This window comes from Danio rerio, chromosome 20 (assembly GCF_049306965.1).
Source record: "Danio rerio strain Tuebingen ecotype United States chromosome 20, GRCz12tu, whole genome shotgun sequence".
NCBI lineage: Eukaryota > Metazoa > Chordata > Actinopteri > Cypriniformes > Danionidae > Danio > Danio rerio.
In genome coordinates, this window is record NC_133195.1 from 16,104,705 (window position 1) to 16,124,909 (window position 20,205).

Consider the following 20,205-nt stretch of genomic DNA (forward strand, 5'->3'; position numbering starts at 1 on the left):
CACTTTATTAGGTACACCTTACTACTACCGTGTTGGACCCCCTTTTGCCTTCAGAACTGCCTTAATCCTTCCTGGCATAGATTCAACAAGATACTGGAAATATAGATTTTAGTCCATAATGACATGATAGCATCAAGCCGTTGCTGCAGATTTGTAGGCTGTACATCCATGATGTGAATCTCCCATTCCCCCACATCCCAAGGGTGCTCGATTTGATTGAGGTCTGCTGACTGTGAAGGCCAGTTGAGTACAGTGAACTCATTGTCATGTTTAAGAATCCAGTTTGAAATGATTTAAACTTTATGAACTGACGCGTTCTCATGCTGGAAGTAGCCATCAAAAGATGGGTACACTGTGATCATAAAGACATGGACATAGTCAGCACTGATATCCAGGTAGGCTAGGGAGTTGGCACAATGCTTAATTGGTAATAATGGGCCCAAAGTGTGGAAAGAAAATATCCCCCACACCATTACACTACCACCACCAGCCTGAACCGTTGACAGGCAGGTTGGAACCATGCTTTCATGTTATTAACGTCAAATTCTGACCCTACCATCCGAATGTCACAGCAGAAATCGAGACTCATCAGACCAGGGAACTTTTTTCCAATCTTCTATTGTCCAATTTTGGTGAGCCTGAATTGTAGCCTCAGTTTCCTGTTCTTAGCTGACAGAAGTGGCACTCGGTGGGGTCTTCTGCTGCCTCAAGGTTGGATGTGTTGTGCATTTAGAGATACTTTTCTGCATACCTCGATTGTAAGAGTGGTTATTTGAGTTACTGTTGCCTTTCTATCAGTTCTAACCAGTCTTGCCCTTCTCCTCTGACCTCTGGTGTTAATGAGCAGTTGGACAGATGTACCTAATAAAGTGGCTGCTGAGTGTATATTAGGTAACTTCTTCAAACATCTGATCTTTAAACAGTACAAATATGTGCAATAGAAAACAAATACATTTTTAATTAAAAAAATCCATTTTAGAATTGTATTTCAATGCATTTTATATATACTTAAATGTATTTATTTATTTTTGTTTATTGTACTATTTCTACTTAAATTTATATTTGTTTACCTTTGGATGACGACAGCGGATGAGTGGCTTTTTGAAGGTTTGGAATTTGATTGTGCTGGTTTAAAAATTGCTTAAGCGCATTTTTGACAAAATTTGAGTGGGTTTGAGATCAGTTTGGATGTTTTGAATGTGCAATTTATGTTAAATATAAAAAATAAATATAACATGTAAATATAAAACAAAATCCAAGTGTGTGTACCTACTCATTTTTAGTTTTTAGGTGGTTTTTTTGTGTGTTTGGGAGGGTTTTAAGCTTGGGCTGGAAACATTTAAGTGTAATCGGAACCATTTTCTCACTGTAATGTTGTGGTGTGTGTTTGTCTGCGGTTCTTCTCAGATTCCTGTTACTTTAATAAAATTTTTTGTTGCAGATTTGAAAAACCTGCTTTTATTTTTAAATTAAACATGGTCCATTACTGGAACCATTAGTCATTCTGATTAATTGAAGGTTAGTAAGGTCTAGCATGGGAGTGGCACAGTGACTGTTGTCTGACTGCTAGAAGATCGCTGGTTCAAGTCCTAGCTGGGCCAGGAGGCATTTCTGTATGGAGTTTGCATGTTCTCCAAAGACATAGGGTATAACTGAATTGAATATTACACAAATTATAAAGTCCTATCAACATCATTTTTGTTTACAACAACTTATTTATTTCAGTTAACTAAACCTAGACCCAGGGGCTGATTTAACCAATAAGTGAGGTAAGCGTTCGCTTAGGGCCCCAGGAAATATTGGGGTTCCCAATAAATATCTAGACGTATCAATTATAACTATGAACTATATATAACTTTGTTTTCTACCATATTGTTAATAGTGAGAGTTAAACAAATACAACTTTAACATAATTAAATATTATTTAGTATACACTGAAATATAATATTATTAATAATAATGTAGTGTTATGTAATAATAATAATTTTACCAAATAAAATATCCATCATGGAGCAGTCGAGCAAGCAAACAAATTTATATATAAATAATAATAATAATAATAATAATAATTATATATATATATATATATATATATATATATATATATATATATATATATATATATATATATATATATATATATATATATATATATATATATATATAACATTTTTAGTTGTAAATTCATTTTAAGAAAATGAATAACTTAAAATGTAGAGATTGCATTCATTTAAAATGTCGAAAAGATGATTGAGTGATATAAAGAAAGCAATAGAAATAAAAATTACATAAAAGTAGACAGGGTGCATTTCAGGACTTTGACCCCATGGCTGGGGCCCCAAAATCACTAAATCTGCCCCTGCTTAGACCACATCCATGCTCATCCATTAAGTCAACTTTAACTTAAGTTAAAAGAACTTCAGTATTTAAATGACGTAAACTTAAACACTTTGTTGAAAAAAAATTTTTTTTGAGGTAAAATGTTATTTTGCTATACTATAGTAACAGTTTGTTTTAATTATTTAAATAATCTTGTAGTAATTTTGTATGGTACATTTTCATAATTTGCATATGGCATTAAAACAGCATCAAGGCAAACAAACAATAATTTTTTTCATGAACTGTTCTTCATTATTCATCCATTAGCTTAAGAAAACAACACAATAATCGCATTTACTGTAAAACACTTACAACCAAAGTCTACAGAGAGGGGGTCTTTGTAAATGCGTAACAGCAAAAACCTCCATTTGTTTGTTTTTACACACTGATGAGCGGGTGGTAATTATTGTCGGCGGTAATCGCTACAATGTTTCAGATGTCATTGATTACGTTAAACTCAAAACATTCCTTTAATCACAGCCCTGAGTAAGTCCAGAACCACACATAACTACTCGCCGTCACACATCAACCCGGATGTAATGTACACCGATGCAAACGTGGGACAAAAAAACTCTCTGTATTTCTCATGAGCCTATTGTACAGGCGTGGATAAGATTGTTGGAATCCTTTCATTGAAGAAAGAAAAAACTACACTGAAATTAATCTTGAAAGTGAAAAAATTACTCAATTACTCAATATTAAACTAATGAAAATTTTAAATGGCTGTTAAATTGTGGTTTAAAAAAAGACAAACTGAAGGATATCAACAATTTTAAAACGCATTTAAAACGCATTACGTTTCAAAATTAAGTAATTATATTTGAGTTACTTTTTAAAATGTAATGCCTTTTTAGTTTAGTTAATTCACTTTTAAAAATAAATTGCTGAATTAAATTGATAGTATTCACGTGAAATACCGCACGCAAATAGAGAATGCAGTAACAGGCAGAAAGGTAGATGGCAGAGCCTTTTCGAAGGCAGTGCATTTCCGAAAACCAACCTTATTGACTAGGGTCAAAAGTTGCTTGATTTAGCATTTCCCAAATCCGTCGTTCCAACGAACATTTACAAACTGCATCGTAATCTTGTACGATTGCAACTACACCTCTTGAACTGTAGTTGGAAGCATAATTCCTGGTTTTGTTCTATTCCCAGTTATCCCCCCTATACCCTATTCCTTTAGAACATTCTAACATTTAAACTTAGAATAATAATTAAAAAAAACGTTGAAGTTATCATTAAAATTATTAAATAGAATTTTTTTATTTCTTAATTAATAGCCAACTGTAAATTTGGCCTACAACCATTAACGATTTATATGATTTATATATGAGATTAGAATACGTGTTATTTTATATGGAATATTCTCAATAATTTTTGTAAGGGAAACATAAAGGTTTTATATGTGTCGTTTGCAAATATTTCAGTTATTATGGAAAACGAGTGCATGCTTTAACCAAAACTAGTATTGTATTTTTTTTTATGTGTGTGCTTGTAAAACAATATAATTTGCACAAAGAAACTATAAGTTTTCAATCTAAAGTAGTTTAGAGATGTTTTTATGGCCATTATAGATGTTTTATGTTATAACTAACATGGTTCAAACGATGGATCTGCAGCAGAGAAACTACGGTTTTGGCAAACACTCGTCACTACATCGTTCTTTTACCAACCTATGCATCGTACTATGATAGTTCAGCCATGAGTTATGTTGTTGTTAGCAAAAGTAACATAAAAGTAACGTTATGCATTACTTACCAAAAAAAGTAACAAAGTAACTCAACGACAACGGGTGTACTCAATATTGTAATAAGGGGTTGTAATAATATAGTTGTTAAACGTGATATTTAATTAATCTTGTCTCTAACGACTCTTCGGTCTTTTGAATCTATCAGGTAATGTGTCACAGCGTCAGTACACTGCTTCAATCTTTTGCTCTTACGCTTGTAGCGAAAATCTCAGATACTGTTGATTGGTTGCTGCTGGTTGTGCACCTTTTTTACCAACCAAGTTCATTCGTTCATTAATTTTCTTGTCGGTTTAGTCCCTTTATTAATAGTAAAACTTATCCAGCAAGTTTTTATGCAGCGGATGCCCTTCCAGTCGCAACCCATCTCTGGGAAACATTCACACACACACTACGGACAATTTAGCCTACCCAATTCACCTGTACCACATGTCTTTGGACTGTGGGGGAAACCAAAGCACCCGGAGGAAACCCACGCAAAGGCAGGGAGAACATGCAAACTCCACACAGAAGTGCCAACTGAGTCGTGGTTCGAACCAGTGACCCAGCAACCTTCTTGCTGTGAGGCGACAGCACTACCTACTGCACCACTGCCTCACCTACCAACCAAGTTTTGATGCCATTATAACATCAGAACGGCAGAGTCACTCGCTGTCTTCAAGATTTGACTAAAAACTCAACTATTTAGTCTCCACTTTCCTTACTAATCTCCAATTCCCTCTCTGGCTCCACCACTAATTACTACTACAAAAAAATAATAATTACTAATGTTTTGCTTCTTACACTTTCTTTACATACCTGAAACTTGCCCACAGCACTTAATAATTTTTGCTCTTTTAGTTGTGTAAATTGCTACTTGTCCTCACTTGTAAGTCGCTTTGAATAAAAGAGTCTGCTAAATGACTAAATGTAAATAACGTCACAGTCCTGCAGAAAAAGTAATTATCTTTGTTTAATTATGATATGGTTATGGATAAAACAAAGACCATCCATTTCAGGTAGTTGAAATGGTAAGCTACAAATAATTATTCGTTGTAAATAAATAAATAATTTAGATATAATTAATTCATCACGGCCTACGACAACAATGCCATCGTCCATTGGGATGTTTCACATTAGACATTATCCTAATTGTGATGTATTACTTTCTAAAGTAACTTTCCCCAATTATGCACATTACCGCAAAAAAAGAGAGCTTTTCTTACTTAAATATTTTGTTTTGTTTCTGGTCAAAATATCTAGAAATTCTTAAAATAATTATACTTATTGTGGTAAGTAAAAAAAAAAATATTAAGACTAACTTGCTTATCCCATTGGTAGATTTTTAGATTGTTTTAAGGAAAAACTCACTTAATTTTGACTTAAGATTTCTGAAAAGTCTATATTTTTCTGCTTGCCCTAATATTACCTCTTAATTTAAGAATTTATAGTTATTTGTACTAGAAACAAGACAAAAACTATAAGTAAGAAAAAAATTGTAGAAAAAATGGTTCTCGATTTTAAGAAGTTCTACTTTTTTTGCAGTGATGCCAGAGTGTCACTGCTGTGGCTAAAAAAAAAAAAACTGCCTGACATCACCAGTTGTGAGCTCTGACACTTGGGAGGGTGTGAAGGGCACAGTATGAATCATTCGATCATTAAAGAAAGTGTGTGTGTGTGTGTGTGTGTGTATATAAGAGTGAAAAAAAGGGGGATTTTTCAGAGTGCTGGGTGGTATGTTTCTGCTGGTGAGCGGGAATGAGTGTGGAGTTTATGAGAGCTTGAATATCTTTATACAGAGTGCTTGAAGTGATGGATGTGTGTGTGTGTTTGAGTGTGTGTGTAGTGTGCGAGATCATCTGATTGATTGTGGTACAGCCTTGGGTGTGTTTACAATAGTCTGCCATGCCTTTCTCACTGTCAAAGCTCTGTGTATGTGTGTGTGTGTATATGTGTGTGTGTGTGTGTGTGTGTGTGTGTGTGTGTGTGTGTGTGTGTGTGTGTGTGTTTGTGTGCTCACCGCAGCATACCAACATCTCTCCAATTAAGCAGCTAATCAATCCCAGACACACCCGCACTCCAAACGAAAGAGGCTGCACATGTAGAGACAGAATGTCAGAGACTGAGAGGATAGGGAGGGACATTGAAGTAGAGACTGGCCAGGAATGTGTCAGAAGTGTGTCCTACTGCGCCCCCTGTTCCCGTTATGCTTGCTGTGAAGAATTACAGTAAAGTTACAAAGTGTTTATGCTAGAAAATATAAAGGAGTGCAAGTTAAATGGAGTTATGTGTCCCTGTAAAAGGGCAAATGGATGTTCGAGTGTGTGTGTTGTGTGACCACCAGATGTGAATTCACTGCACCCTCCTTGAGACAATTTTGGCAACGATTTTGTAACGTGAGACACGATTTCTTTCATTCCCAGGCAAAATCAACAGTCTTGGAGCAGTTAGTGTGACAGGCTCGCTGACGGCCCATTAATTGCCTTGTCGGTGAATCTTAGCGCCTCCTGACAGTGTCAAACACAATCATGTAAAGTTTCCAATATTCTTGACTACAACTGAAACCTTTGCACGCAATTTCAGGAATGTATACACTGTATATCAAGCACTATGTATCATCTACACTCTAAAAATGGTTTCAACTTTACTCGAAATATAGATTATATTAATCCATTTAGTGAAGTAAAAATGTCATTTTTGCAGGTTTCTTATTACCAAGTGATTGATGTGTGTTTATATACAGTGCTTCCCACAGACTTGAAATATATTTGCTGTATTGGCCGGATTGAAACACACCGTTTACCCATGACACATAAATGGTTGACTACATGCAACAAACAAAAAAGTAATGTGATTTTTAGTAATATTTTCATTTATTATGACTCTGTTATACACTTTTTTCTTTTCAATGGGTTAAAGTTTTTATTTATTTATTTATTTATTTATTTATTTATTTATTTATTTATTTATTTTTTATTTATTATTAAAGGCTTTTCAAAGGGTTAAATTATTTATTTATTTATTATTTTTAAAGGCTTTTCATTGGGTTAAAGTTTATTTATCTATGTATTTATTTATATAGTTATTTATTTAGTTAGTTAGTTCCTTATTATTTTTAAAGGCTGTTGAAATAAAAGAAAAAGAAATCCACTATTACTTGTATGCTATTCAGGAGCAATGAGAACCCACTGATAAAAGCTGATCTTTTTCTCTCTCAAGTTCAGGTTACTTTATTGACATGACATTTTGCACAGTATGGCTAATTTGGTACCTGTTTAAATTGTGTAATGCATTAACATAATCAGATAAAATATACAGCAAATGAGAAATAAATGACACAAAAAATGAATAAAAACAGACAATATCTCTGGTTATATCTGATTAAACATTTCTGATGGTGTACCTGGGTATTTGCAGGAATCCTAAAGGTAATTTCAATACCTTTATAACACTCTTTAAAAGAGGTTCTCAGAATATTTTAAGACCTCATCGCCACTTCAAGTTCTAATCAGCATCAAACCTTTAACTTAATAAACAGTTGTTAATAAACTGTTAACTCATAGCTGTTAAATCAGTATGGCAGAACCATGCAACATAACTCAAATAAGCTCGGATGAAACAAAGCTTGACAGAATAAACTACGTGGTTGTTTTTCCCCATTGTGATATCTGTTTAGTTCTATGTTTTCGCTACATGTGGAAAGCATCACTTTCCCGCGGTTGTCGCAAATTATGTGACATCACTTGGATGGAGGAGCTTGGCCGGACACTTATCGGCCCGAACCAACTACGGGGATAGAGCAAGCTGTTGTTATTATTAGGAAGAAAATAAATATATTTATGCTTCTTTTCCACTTTGGAAAATGCTTGAACAAAACCTTGCTAAAACGTGATTAAGACTTTCTAATAACTTTTAAGGGCCTTCATTTTCACATAATTGATTTATCAACTTTTAATACTTTTATAAAAAGTACCCCGCAGACACCCTGTATATTTTGCAGCCAGTTCAGGTGGCATTTTGTCCTCTAAGAGTATATCATTTAAATTAAAGAATGTGTTATTTATTGTTTCTCTTGCTCGCTCTCATGGCTGTGCGCGCATTTTCAGCTGCAAAGCCAAGAAAAAAGTAATCCTATATAAAATTGTAATGCAAAAACGCATACAATTAATGACAGCTTAAGAAAACGAAAGCAAAAGTCGAATCCGGGACATTTTAGGAGATTTACAAACACCAGCCGGATGCATTGTTAAGTTCCAAAAAAGGCGCGTCTCTGTGGGCCGATGCAGAGCACGTGAGAGTGAGAGACTCTGTGGGAGTGTTGATGAGTCTCGCACATACAGTAGGGTGAGAGAAGATTTTCCACTGGTTAATTGATCACAGATGTTTGGTTATCTTGTGCGTTTGTAAAAACAAATAGTGTAAAAGGATGATAATAATAGTAAAAAAAGTGTCACCAAATATACAATTGAAGTTAGAATTATTAGCCCCCCAACACCCCCCCCCCCTTTTTTTTATTATTATTTTTTTTTTAATATTTCCCAAATTATGTTTTAGAGAGCAAGGAAATTTACACAGTATGTCTGATAATATTTTTTCTTCTGAAGAAAGACTTATTTGTTTTATTTCAGCTAGAATAAATGCAGTTTTTTAAATTTTACAGCTATTTTAAGGTCAAAATTATTAGCACTTTTAAGCTATTTTTATTTTCGAAAGTCTACAGAACAAACCATCGTTATACAATAACTTGCCTAATTACCCAAACCTGCCTAGTTAACCAAATGAACCTAGTTAAGCCTTTAAATGGCACTTTAAGCTGTATAGAAGTGTCTTGAAAAATAAAATAAATCAGTTAATAGAAATGAGTTGTTAAAACTATTATGTTTAGAAATGTGTTGAAAAAAAATATTCTCTCTGTTAAACAGAAATTGGGGGAAAAATAAACAGGGAGGCTAAGAATTCGGACTTTAACTGTACTTAAGTGGCCGTTAATATACTCAGGCAGCCCAACAATGTATTCTATGTGTGGGAAACTCTAATATGCTTTTTTTGGCACATTGCCGAATTTGACAGGGATTTATTTAATGTTTGCTGTCATACACTGAAAAAATGATTCATTAGATTTACTAAATTTGTTTAAGGTAACTGATTGCAAGCAATAGGCTAAATTTAAACCAACAAATAAATTTAAGTAATGTTCCAATTAATTTGCTTTGCTGTTTAAATTTAAATTCAGTCCATATTTGTTGTTTGCAACAAGTTACTTCAAACAAATTTAGTAAATCTAATGAATAATTTTTTCAGTGTAGTTATATCTTTCTTAATATTGTATCTAGCCAACTAACCTTTTTACCAAACACACTGTCCATATTAATGCTTCACTTATGAACTCTAGTAATCAAAAAGTGAATATTTTGAAATGATATTATTGTATTGCTAAAACTAAACAGACTGAGTGAATTTACTTCACAATTATGCTCCATTCTTGTTCTTGATAACTATACTTCATTCTGATTACTATAGCTTGATTCTGATAACTATACTATAATCAGCAACAGTATGTCTTTTCGTGTCAATTAGATCTTATTAAAGCAAAGTTTTAGTAGGCTGTTATTTCTGGTTCAGACTTTATTATATTTTGTCTGTTAAGCCACAGTCATGTTATTTGATCAATAAAATTAGAGTTGCAGGCAAGAAACTTGTCTAACTACACATTGCTTCTTAAACAGACACTGTCTGACATCTTTACTTTTCGGTCTATAAAGTCATCTTTAAATTCTGCATGAAATCAAAATGTACAATGTTTATGTTGCTAGCACACGTTGCTATTCTTTAGGTAAACAATTCATAAATGCAAGTTAATCCACTGAAAAATAAATGTTTGTCTTTGTAATCTTCAATCAAAATCAGCCATTGGCTTGCAAATTTGGAGTGGCGGTCCTTCGGCCACAATATTCTGATTAACTCTCATCTTACCATTAGTTTGTTACTTCTAAATCATGCAGACTTTAATGTGATGTCACTGAGAAGACAAATAAAATCTGTGTTCCTCAGAGAAACACCATAAAGACAAAATTAATAACGCATAGATCTAGGAAAACTTCTAGTGCATAATTCCATCTAGCAGCACCAAAATTATTGTCTCACTTTGTCAATGTTTGAAAGCTGTGAAGAGCTTCTGTGCCCGTATTGATCATATAACAGATGTGGACTGATACTGGGTATTGTGAACCCAACATTAGGTTAAGGTGACTTACAAAGACACTTTTAATGGTCATTCACATAGCGCGTCACATAAAGCACATGTAAAATGTGGGGCGTGTCACTTCCTTCATCATTTTCGACACACATTTGCGCTCTGGCCCTCATGACAAAACATTGCTGCAACTCTGATACAACTTTTATTTATGGAGTAAATTAAAAGCACTGCAGTGTATTGGGTGTTCTATGTTTGTCTGAGGTAGTTAGTCTACCGAAACGTAATGTTTTTATATAGCGCATTTACCGTGTATGGCCATACTCCCAAAGCGCTTCACAATCATGAGGGGAGAGGGGGGGGGGGGTCTCCCCATACCACAACTAGAAATGTGTATATTCCATACAAAGTTGAAAGCAGATTGGTCAGTTTTTGTCACGTGACTCGTGGTGCTCTTCTGGTATACTGAAAAGTTGAGATGTATTCAGTTAGGGGCGCCTGGATTACGCGAGTGCGTCACGCCATTTGTATCACTCCCAGTTTTGGAAATAAAAACTTGCATTCTCAAAAGTAAATGGTCCCTTAGTCAACTGAATGTATATAATGGACACTGACAAAGTGTAATGTGTAAAGTGTAATGTTGGCTCAAGACAAGGAGGTGGTAGACATGAAACTGTGAGAGAGCTTATATCAGAAAGCCACTAGAAGCTCAAAGCTCAAACTGAGCTAAAGAATAGGATCATATCGAGAGGAAGAAAAGCCTTGTGGCATATAGAAACATTTAGAGGAGAAGAGAAACCTAAATAACTGATTAATAGTCCAGACACCGTAGAATGGAATGTGTGTGTGAGAGACACGGAGAAAGAAAATATCAGATTCTACAGTAAATTATCACTATAATAACAAAATTCTACATTTCCTGGAGAAACTTTAAGTGGCTATTGCACATGCAAATGTTGCCACTAGTCTGACCCCAGTTAAATAATAACTTAACTTCTATGATCATTTGGAAATGAAGAAAGTTGATTTTTCAGATGAATCATCTGCTGAACTGCAACCCAATCATCACAAATACGGCAGAAGATCTATTAGAGCCTGCATGGACCCAATATTCTCACAAAATTCAGTCAAGTTTGGTGAAGGTAAAATCATGGCTTGAGGATACATTCAGTATGGGTCGTACGAGTGAACTGCTGAGTGTATGGCAACATCAACAGCCTGAGCTATCAAAACATTTGTGCTGCCCACTACATTACAAACCACAGGAGAGGGCAAATTCTTCAGCAGGATAGTGCTCCTTCTCATAAGTCACCCTCCACATAAAGGTTAAAGTGCTCTAGGATTGGCCAGCCTAGTCACCAGACATGAACATTATTGAGCATGTCTGGGGTAAGATGAAGAAGGAGACATTGAAGATGAATCCAAAGAATCTTAATGAACTCTGGGAGTCCTGCAAGAACACGTTCTTTGCCATTCCAGATGACTTTATTAATAAGTGATTTGAGTCATTGCAGAGATGAATGGATGCAGTCCTCCAAGCTCATGGTGACTCCCATGAGCTTGGAGGACTGCATCGATTCATCTCTGCATAGAAACATTTTATTTATGGAGTAAATTAAAAGCACTGCAGTGTATAAACGTTTCTGCAATATTAACTATTTTTCCACTGCACCATGGCTTTATATTTTATACATTATTTCTGTTAAGTGACAAGACTTTGTCTAAGCAAAGTCAGACCTTACTGCCCTAATTAAATAATTAAAAATCAAGGCTTGATCATATTTTACTTTGGTAAAATAAGCGTAATCTAGAGGCCTTTACATTTCATATAAGCCATTTCTGATACCAAATGATCAACTAGAAGTCAAGTTATTGTACATTAGTATTAAGAGTTCCCTTTTCAGAGATTAACCAATACAGACAAATTAATGGGCTATATGCACGCCAATTGTTTTTAGTCACCAATAAATTCTGGTAAGAGGTTAATGTGAGGATTTTACTGTAAATGGATGCCATCAGAAGTAGCAGGAACATAAAAAACAAATGTCCATATTTTAAAGACATGGCATGGAACAACAATTTAATGCAGTGTTTCTTATCCAGTGTGAGACTCACTTTATATTGTATCTCAATCAGGCAGCGAAGATGATTGATTTTAATCAAAAACTAATTTAAAACAGTTTGCCAGAAGCGTCTGAGCTGGCTTATTCAAAATAAAAAGTACCCATGCATACAGCCTATTTATTATAGTATAACTCAATATTATAAACATTTTTAAATAAATGTGATTTAATGTAAGTGAGCACATGAAAAACGTACTTTTGAAAACACAATTGGTTGGGATTAGGCCAGTGATTCGTTGGTTTAGGTCAAGGCTATTCACCTGGTGGCCCATTTGAGCCAATTTGTTTGGACCCTCCAAATAGTGTGACCAAGACATCAAAAATAAATTTAGTTCAGTCGAAAAGTGGCCGCTATAGATATGAAGTGATGTGCGTCTGTTCAATACAGCACGAACTGCAGTTAAAGTCTACACAGAAACGCCAACTGACCCAGCTGAGGCTCGAACCAGCGACTTTCTTGCTGTGAGGCGACAGCACTATCTACTGCGTCACCGCGTCACCTCTTAGCTAATATATATGGCTTAAATTAACATTAAACAAAGATTATTTTATTTATTCTTTATTTATTGTTCTGTCATTAAGTTTTATTGTAAAATTATAATTCATTTTTAAATCAAAAACCTTTTCATTTATTTTTAATTCCAAAGAAACAAATGGACTATTGTTTTTATTAATATTGTATGCTGTATTTGGTTACTGAGCAGCAATAAACAACACTTTAAAATATAAGCCGTTTTCTTGTTATTTTCTAAACTAGTAGTGTTTTGAATTTAATAAAAGCATATTATTCGTGATAACCATGAAACCGTTATTATTCTTTAGACTATAATCGTCCAACCAAAATGTATATCTTGTTGCATCCTTTATTGTTACGCAGTTTAAAACATAACATATGAATGTGTCTGAACGTAGAAGAAGCCTACTTGAGCAAAACACTGATTTTATCAAGCTTCGAAATAAAACATTTGAATATGTTTGTAAAAAAAGCCACATTGTATAATGCAGTGATGTTATGTAGTTTCAAAATAAAAATATTAACATTTTAATGTAGAAAAAGTAAGTCTTAAGGAGCAAAAAAAAAATAAATAATAATCTTTTAAAACGGATATGGGCTCTTATATTGCTTTTGTGTCATCACTAATATTGCAAGTCATATCTCTCCGGCCCCTCATTTGGGACGCTGGTCATGAACTGGCCCCTATGACAAACTAATTAAATAGCCCTGGCCTAGGTGATCTGTATTACAAGCTTCAACTGAAACGTATCTGAAATGTACAACAAAATGCACCTAAGTAATGTATTTCAAATACGCAAAAATGTAAACAGCGCCCTCAAGTAGATTTTCAGTAGAAACGTGCAACAAAACAGGCATAGAGAAACTTATGTTTTGCAAAAATGCTGATTGAGGCACGTGTTCACAATGATAATATTAAATAATATAAACAGTTATAGTAAAAATAAAACATGAATAATATATACTTTAACAAGCATTTTTTTGTCGACATGCAGCAGAAGTATTAATCAATAGAGGAGTTGACTAGTCTTGCATCTCCCCAACCACACCTTCATTAAATTTTCACTTTTGTATTGTCCTAAAAAACTAAAAAAAATATGTATATATTTTTAAAATGACTAATCATTTAAACAGTAATGCTTGTGTTTGTTCATATTTTTGACATCCACAACAAATGTGGTGTTAAATCCATTCAATTGGTTCTAATATTTGTAGTCCATTTGCTGGATTGATGTTTTTGCTTGTCTGCCATGGGCTGGGATCTCAAACACTCACACAGACACTTTCTTAAAACACACAGACACATCCATTCAGAGTGTTGAACAGCTCTTTAGCTGTGTGTGGTTTGTCTATAATATACTTTATGTGGCATGTTCTTGATCTCTAACAGCGTTTTATCTCTTTTGAAGTGTCTGTGTGTAGGTGCTGTGACTGACCTCTGCTCTGTGTTAAAGATGGCAAAGACATGTTTGCTGGACATGAAGCTCTTTTCTATGTCTCGCACCTTCAAGTTGTCCAGAGGAAGCATGTATTTCTTCTCTTTTTCCTAGGAAATGAAATAAACAAAGTTATTTTAATATTACTGACCAACATGGATATAATTTCTGGACACTTTTTTTAGCCTTTAAACATAGTGGAGATTTGAGAAACAGCCAGTAAAGATCTTAATAAACTTGTCACAATGTAGATAATTAAATATTAGGTATTAAATATGCAGATATTAAACAGTGTTTTAAAGTAGACCTATATTTGTGTGTATATAGCCAACCTCTAATGGTAAAAAAGTATTCATTTTATTTGTTATAAATCAGACTTCATAAAAAGCAGAAACACTTTTGACACTCTCTCTTTGTACATGTCATCAGAGGTGGGAAAGTCCCACCTATTAGTGTCAATCTCACCCTCACTAGTGTAGGCAGCCCTGAGTGAAAAGCAGTCATGCACCATTAGAGTTTTAGCTCCATACCTGCCAAAGATAATGTCAGCAACTAAGAGGCATTATAAATGTTGAGTTTTAGGATGCACAAATGCACACCACAGTCTTCTAGGCTACTGCATCTTTTGGTATTTTCAGTTATTCACAGAAATAACATTAGTCCTGTTTTAAATCTGTTGCTATGTTGATGTAAAGGCTTTTGTAGCTCCACCCTCTTTTAAAAAGAGGGCTGGGAGCACAATCTCATTTGAATTTAAAGCAAGTCACCAAAACTGCACGTTGAATCAAAGCCTAAAAGAAGCAGTTTCAAAAAGTTATGAAAAATGATCTGTTGGGTATTTTGAGCTGCAACTTTCCACTCTAGGGACACCATGGACTTATTTTCTTCTTGTAAAAGGAGCATAATAGGCCCCTTTAAATGATTAATCCATGAAGAACAGCAAAAAACAACACTGTTTGTGCATCGCAGATAAGCATATACACTGTAAAACATTATATGATCAATTAGTCATGACAGTATATGTTTTTAGTTCATTGTAACTTATTAAACTGAGTTAATCAAGTTCTAAATTAGTTATGAAAATTACGTTTTAGGTCAGTTTAGGTCAGTTCAATGGACTCATAAGGTTATTTGATTCAGCTTAAAAATTTACGGCAATCAGTATTTTTTTACAGTGTAGATAATCCACACTTTTACATACTGTAGATAATCCCCTTTAAAACTAGGAACGTAAAAAAGTACATGGGATGATATTGAACTAAATCATAGAGAGGTAATGATGATTAAGGTCCATTTGAGTATTAGTAGACTGTCTGCTTAATATCTGTTGATAATGCTCTTTCAACAGACATTTAACTGACTACTGTATAAGAAACTTTGCAAGTACATATAAACTTACCTAACCCCAACCTCAACCAAACAGTCTACTTATAACTACTTTTAATATAATAAAATTTAGTTGCAGTGTAACTTAAATTAAACAAACAAACCATAATATATAGTGTGACCAATGACTGTTCATGTAACTAATTACATGAAAAAATGGAACAAATAAAACTAGATCAAACTGAACCTGGAAGAAAAACTTAAAATAAAAACTGTGACACTAGTCCATGAAAACCTGTAGACTGATTTTTATATGAAGAACGTTCCTGAAATTAATGCTTATTTAAGATACTGGTATAAGTGGTTGTAGTGAGTGGGATGGGGCCAGGAGCTGTGGAAGTGGAGCAAGGCATGTGCTATAATATTTGAGAACCAATGATAGAATGAAGGAGTGGAGCAAGTTCAGTGGCATGAGTGATGATGACCTGTGTGATCCAAAATAATACACTTTACCAATTGCAGGGTTTCACACAATTGATTTGTTTTAGGAAAACATAGAGGAAATCATAGATTTTACTTATTTAAATAGATTAAACATAACATAATTAAGTTGTCACTACCAAAAAACTCAAAAATTGCTTTATCTCAACTTGTTTTAAATACAGTTAAAGACAGAATTACTAGCCCCCCTTGATTTTTTAATTTTTTAAAATATTTCCCAAATTATGTTCAATAGAGCAAGGAAATTTTCACAGTATGGCTGATAATATTTTTCTTACTCTTTGTTTTATTTTGGCTAAAATAAAAGCAGTTTTAATTTTTTTTAAAAACATTTTAAGGTAAAAATTATTAGCCCCTTTAAGCTATATCGTTTTCTGATAGTCTACACAAACCATCGTGATACAATGACTTGCCTAATTACACTAACCTGTCTAGTTAACCTAGTTAAGCCTTTAAATGTCACTTTAAGCTATACAGAAGTGTCTTGAAAAATATCTTGTAAAATATTATTTACTGTCATCATGGCAAAGATAAAATAAATCAGTTATTAGAAATGAGTTATTTAAACTATTCTGTTTAGAAATGTGCTGAAAAAATTCTCTCCGTTAAACAGAAAATTGAGAAAAAATAAACAGAGGGGCTAATAATTCAAGGGGTGCTAATAATTCTGACCTCAACTGGAAGTGGTTTGAAAAAGTAAAAAGAGCTCCAGAAAAGTAAAAAGAGTGACGACAGTGGAAAACAAGAGCCTGGTCTGGGACCAGGCCTGGGACAATTTAGGTTGTAGTTTTGGCTGCCACTTTCCTGTTGTTTTCTTTTTATTTAAATATTAAAGTTGTTGAAAAGTTATTTGGTTCTGTTCTAACTGTTACAGTGGTATTCTGTACTGTTCCAGGGATAAATACAAACTACAGTCTCAGCCAAACCTATAAGCAAACTATCATAACTGTGTATTTTTAAATGAGCGCAACATTGCTATGATCATTTTATCTTATGATCTGTTTTCTCACCACTTACATTTTTCTTCTGTGTTTAATTTGTTATTGAGGGAAAAGAGCTCCTAATAATACACATTCGCTCACGAACTCACTCGCTCGCTCACTTTCTTTCAGCTTATTCCCTGCTTCATCAATGGTCACCACATTGGAATGAACCACTAATTATGCACCACAAATCCCCAGTGCTGGGAAGTACCCAGACACACTATGCTTACGATCAATTTAGTTTTTCCAATTAACTTATATTGCATGTCTTTGAGCTGTCTCAGCATGCACATTACATCATAAGATGTCAGTATTAGGTTAGATTTAGGTCATGACGTCAGGTGACCTAAATTCAATGTCTAGCCAGTGTCTAAGTACAACATTATTTTGATGTCCAATAACGACATCAAATGACGTTGATATTTGGTTGATTTTAGGGTGTGTTGGAAAGTGACCAAAATACAACATTGAGCCAACATCTTTAACTAAAATAATGAGGTCAAATAACGATATTTTTTCATCAGGTTTGGCAACCAAAATCCAACATCTGATAGACGTCATAGTGATAACGTCCATAAAACATCAAGCTGTGACATCATTAGACGTTGATATTTGGTTGATTTTAGGTTGTGTTGGAAAGAGACCAATATCCAACGTTGAGCCAACATTTTAAACCAAGGTCATATTGACTTCAAATACTGACATTTATTTGTTAGGTATGGCAACCAAAATCCAACGTCTGATATGCGTCCTAATGGTAACGTAAACACAACGGTTAAGCTGTAACATCATTACACTTTGATATTTGGTTGATTTTAGGTTGGACATTGGACATTGACCCAATTTTCATTTCCAAACAAACTGCAACGTCCTCATGATGTTGTGGGTACAACGCCAATCTGACGTTATGTTAACATCCTGTGCGTGCTGGGGTGGGGAAAACCAGTGCAAACCCAGGAAGAACATGCAAACTTTTCACAGGCCCCGTTTAAACTAGTGCGTTTTAGTTTTAAAATGGCGTTTTAGAAAGAAAATGATCCGCGTCCACACCAACGTTTCACCCAGCGTTTCTGAACAGCTCTTCGTCTACGCCAAAACACTGAGAAAGCACATCACGTGACCACACACACACAAACACTCTGGCATGTGCTGCAGCATATCTACCCAGGTGAGAGCTCTGCTTGTCGGATTGTTCATCAAGGATCTACCGCTGGATCTAATCTCACTATATTTGGTAAACGTGATATTTAAATCAACTTGTTGTCTATATCTAACGACATATTCCCCGACTTTGGCCTTTTGAATCTGTTACTTGTTCTCAGTTGACGTGTTTTAGCAAAGCCCAAAGACGTTAATAATTAATGTAACCATGTACATTCTGTATATTGACTGATTGTTTGCCTTTATTTCCAATAATGTATGAACTTATTGTATGTTATACTTTTATAATGGCCATTATTGATTATTAAAACTTATATTCAGCAAAAGAGAGGGTATGTTTTGTATTTTCAATGAGAAGGCAGTAATGTTATAAATATGCACACAGTGACGCTTACAGTATATAAATACCTACACGATGCCTCAACATTTCTGCTGTCTGTTAAATTGTTAATATCAAAATGAAAATAGCAGTTTCTTATAGATCTTTTTCTTAGAACGCAAAATTACCCATTATGCTTTGTGTGTATGCGCAAGGAGAATGCTAAGAACTTCCGATCGGCAGCTGTTGCGTGTGAACAGTCACATTTGGACAACTCTAAAAAGATAGTTTTAATCTATTTTACCTGCTTTTATCATGTTTGAACTAATTCTGTTGTCCATCAGCATCATCTCCTGGACTGATTATTTAAAGAAATCTAATAGGATGGAAAACAGCTGCTGTGAGGCATTTCCCCCTTGCTGTCAGACGGCATCTTCTGCTGTTTAAATGAAACCTCATCATCGCTAAAGTAAACAGTTTCTCTTTATTTCAAATCTATAACCAGCCCAAACAAATGTAGTTCACCAAAATGTTTGACACACACATGTAGCCTGTACTATCCCATTAACACACTGATTTAATAACTGTGACAAAGTGAAAATATAGGCTAGTGTCATTTCGAAATGACAAAAAAACACAAACCGTGGTAAATACTACACATTAAATGTAACATAAACGGTTCGCGATTAGAGTGAACAGCAAACCAGCCAGCAGAGTATCAATAACAGACTTTGATTCATCATTCAATCATTTTTGTAAATATGCATGACTTACATACCTGTTAAGTTTCATGCCAGTAATCTGGTTTGCTCTATAATGCAGTGAAGTATTGCGCGCGCGTGTGTGTGTGTGGGTGTAGAAGAGCCGCTGAGCTAACAGGGGACAGGCTGGGAACACACATACACACACGCACACTAACACACACACACTGTATTTCTGACGGCGGACAAGTGAACTAGGAGAATGTTTTTCTCGTATAGTATATCTGACGCGCTTGAACAACATCTGATAGATAATAACGGCTTTAACAGATACATTTCTAAGTTGTGTGTCACAAAAACACTCTGTAATCTATTAAAAAAGCCATTGAAACCCATTTTCGGAGTGCAAACCTATTACCTATTGTAAACACAGTAAACGGAAGTTCTAACCATCCTACCAAAAGACGCTGGTCACTATGGCGCCCTCCATGCAGCAGCCAAAAAAAAAAATCTATACCATGTTTTCATTTTATTAATAAGAAAATGAAACAACGTAGCCAGGGTGATGTGAATGAGGTTATAAAGTACACTGTTCCTTTAAAGATTTATCCGACATGTCCTCGAGGGTCTGTTTTCCATATCAAACTTGCAAAGTCTGAACTTACAGGGAGAAAATGCAGGACAGAACTGTGTGTAGTAGGCTACTTAATATTAAAGGAAAAGCCCCAATCAGAGAGGCGAATGTCTGCAGCCCCGCCTCTGTTTTCAGATGTCTCCGTTTTCCCCCATTCACACTGAGACGGAGCAGCAGCGTTTTAGAATGAAAACAGCCTCTTCAGCGTT

The 20,205-nt window shown here is 34.6% G+C and overlaps 1 protein-coding gene across 1 annotated transcript in view; it reads right to left on the minus strand.

Moving 5' to 3' along the window:
• Positions 1–20,205, minus strand: part of dnm3a (dynamin 3a) — a 105,745-nt gene that overhangs the window by 30,039 nt on the left and 55,501 nt on the right. The window contains exon 15 of the mRNA NM_001128524.1: positions 14,372–14,481. Coding sequence (NP_001121996.1) covers positions 14,372–14,481 — 110 coding nt within the window. The remainder of the gene's footprint in view (positions 1–14,371; positions 14,482–20,205) is intronic.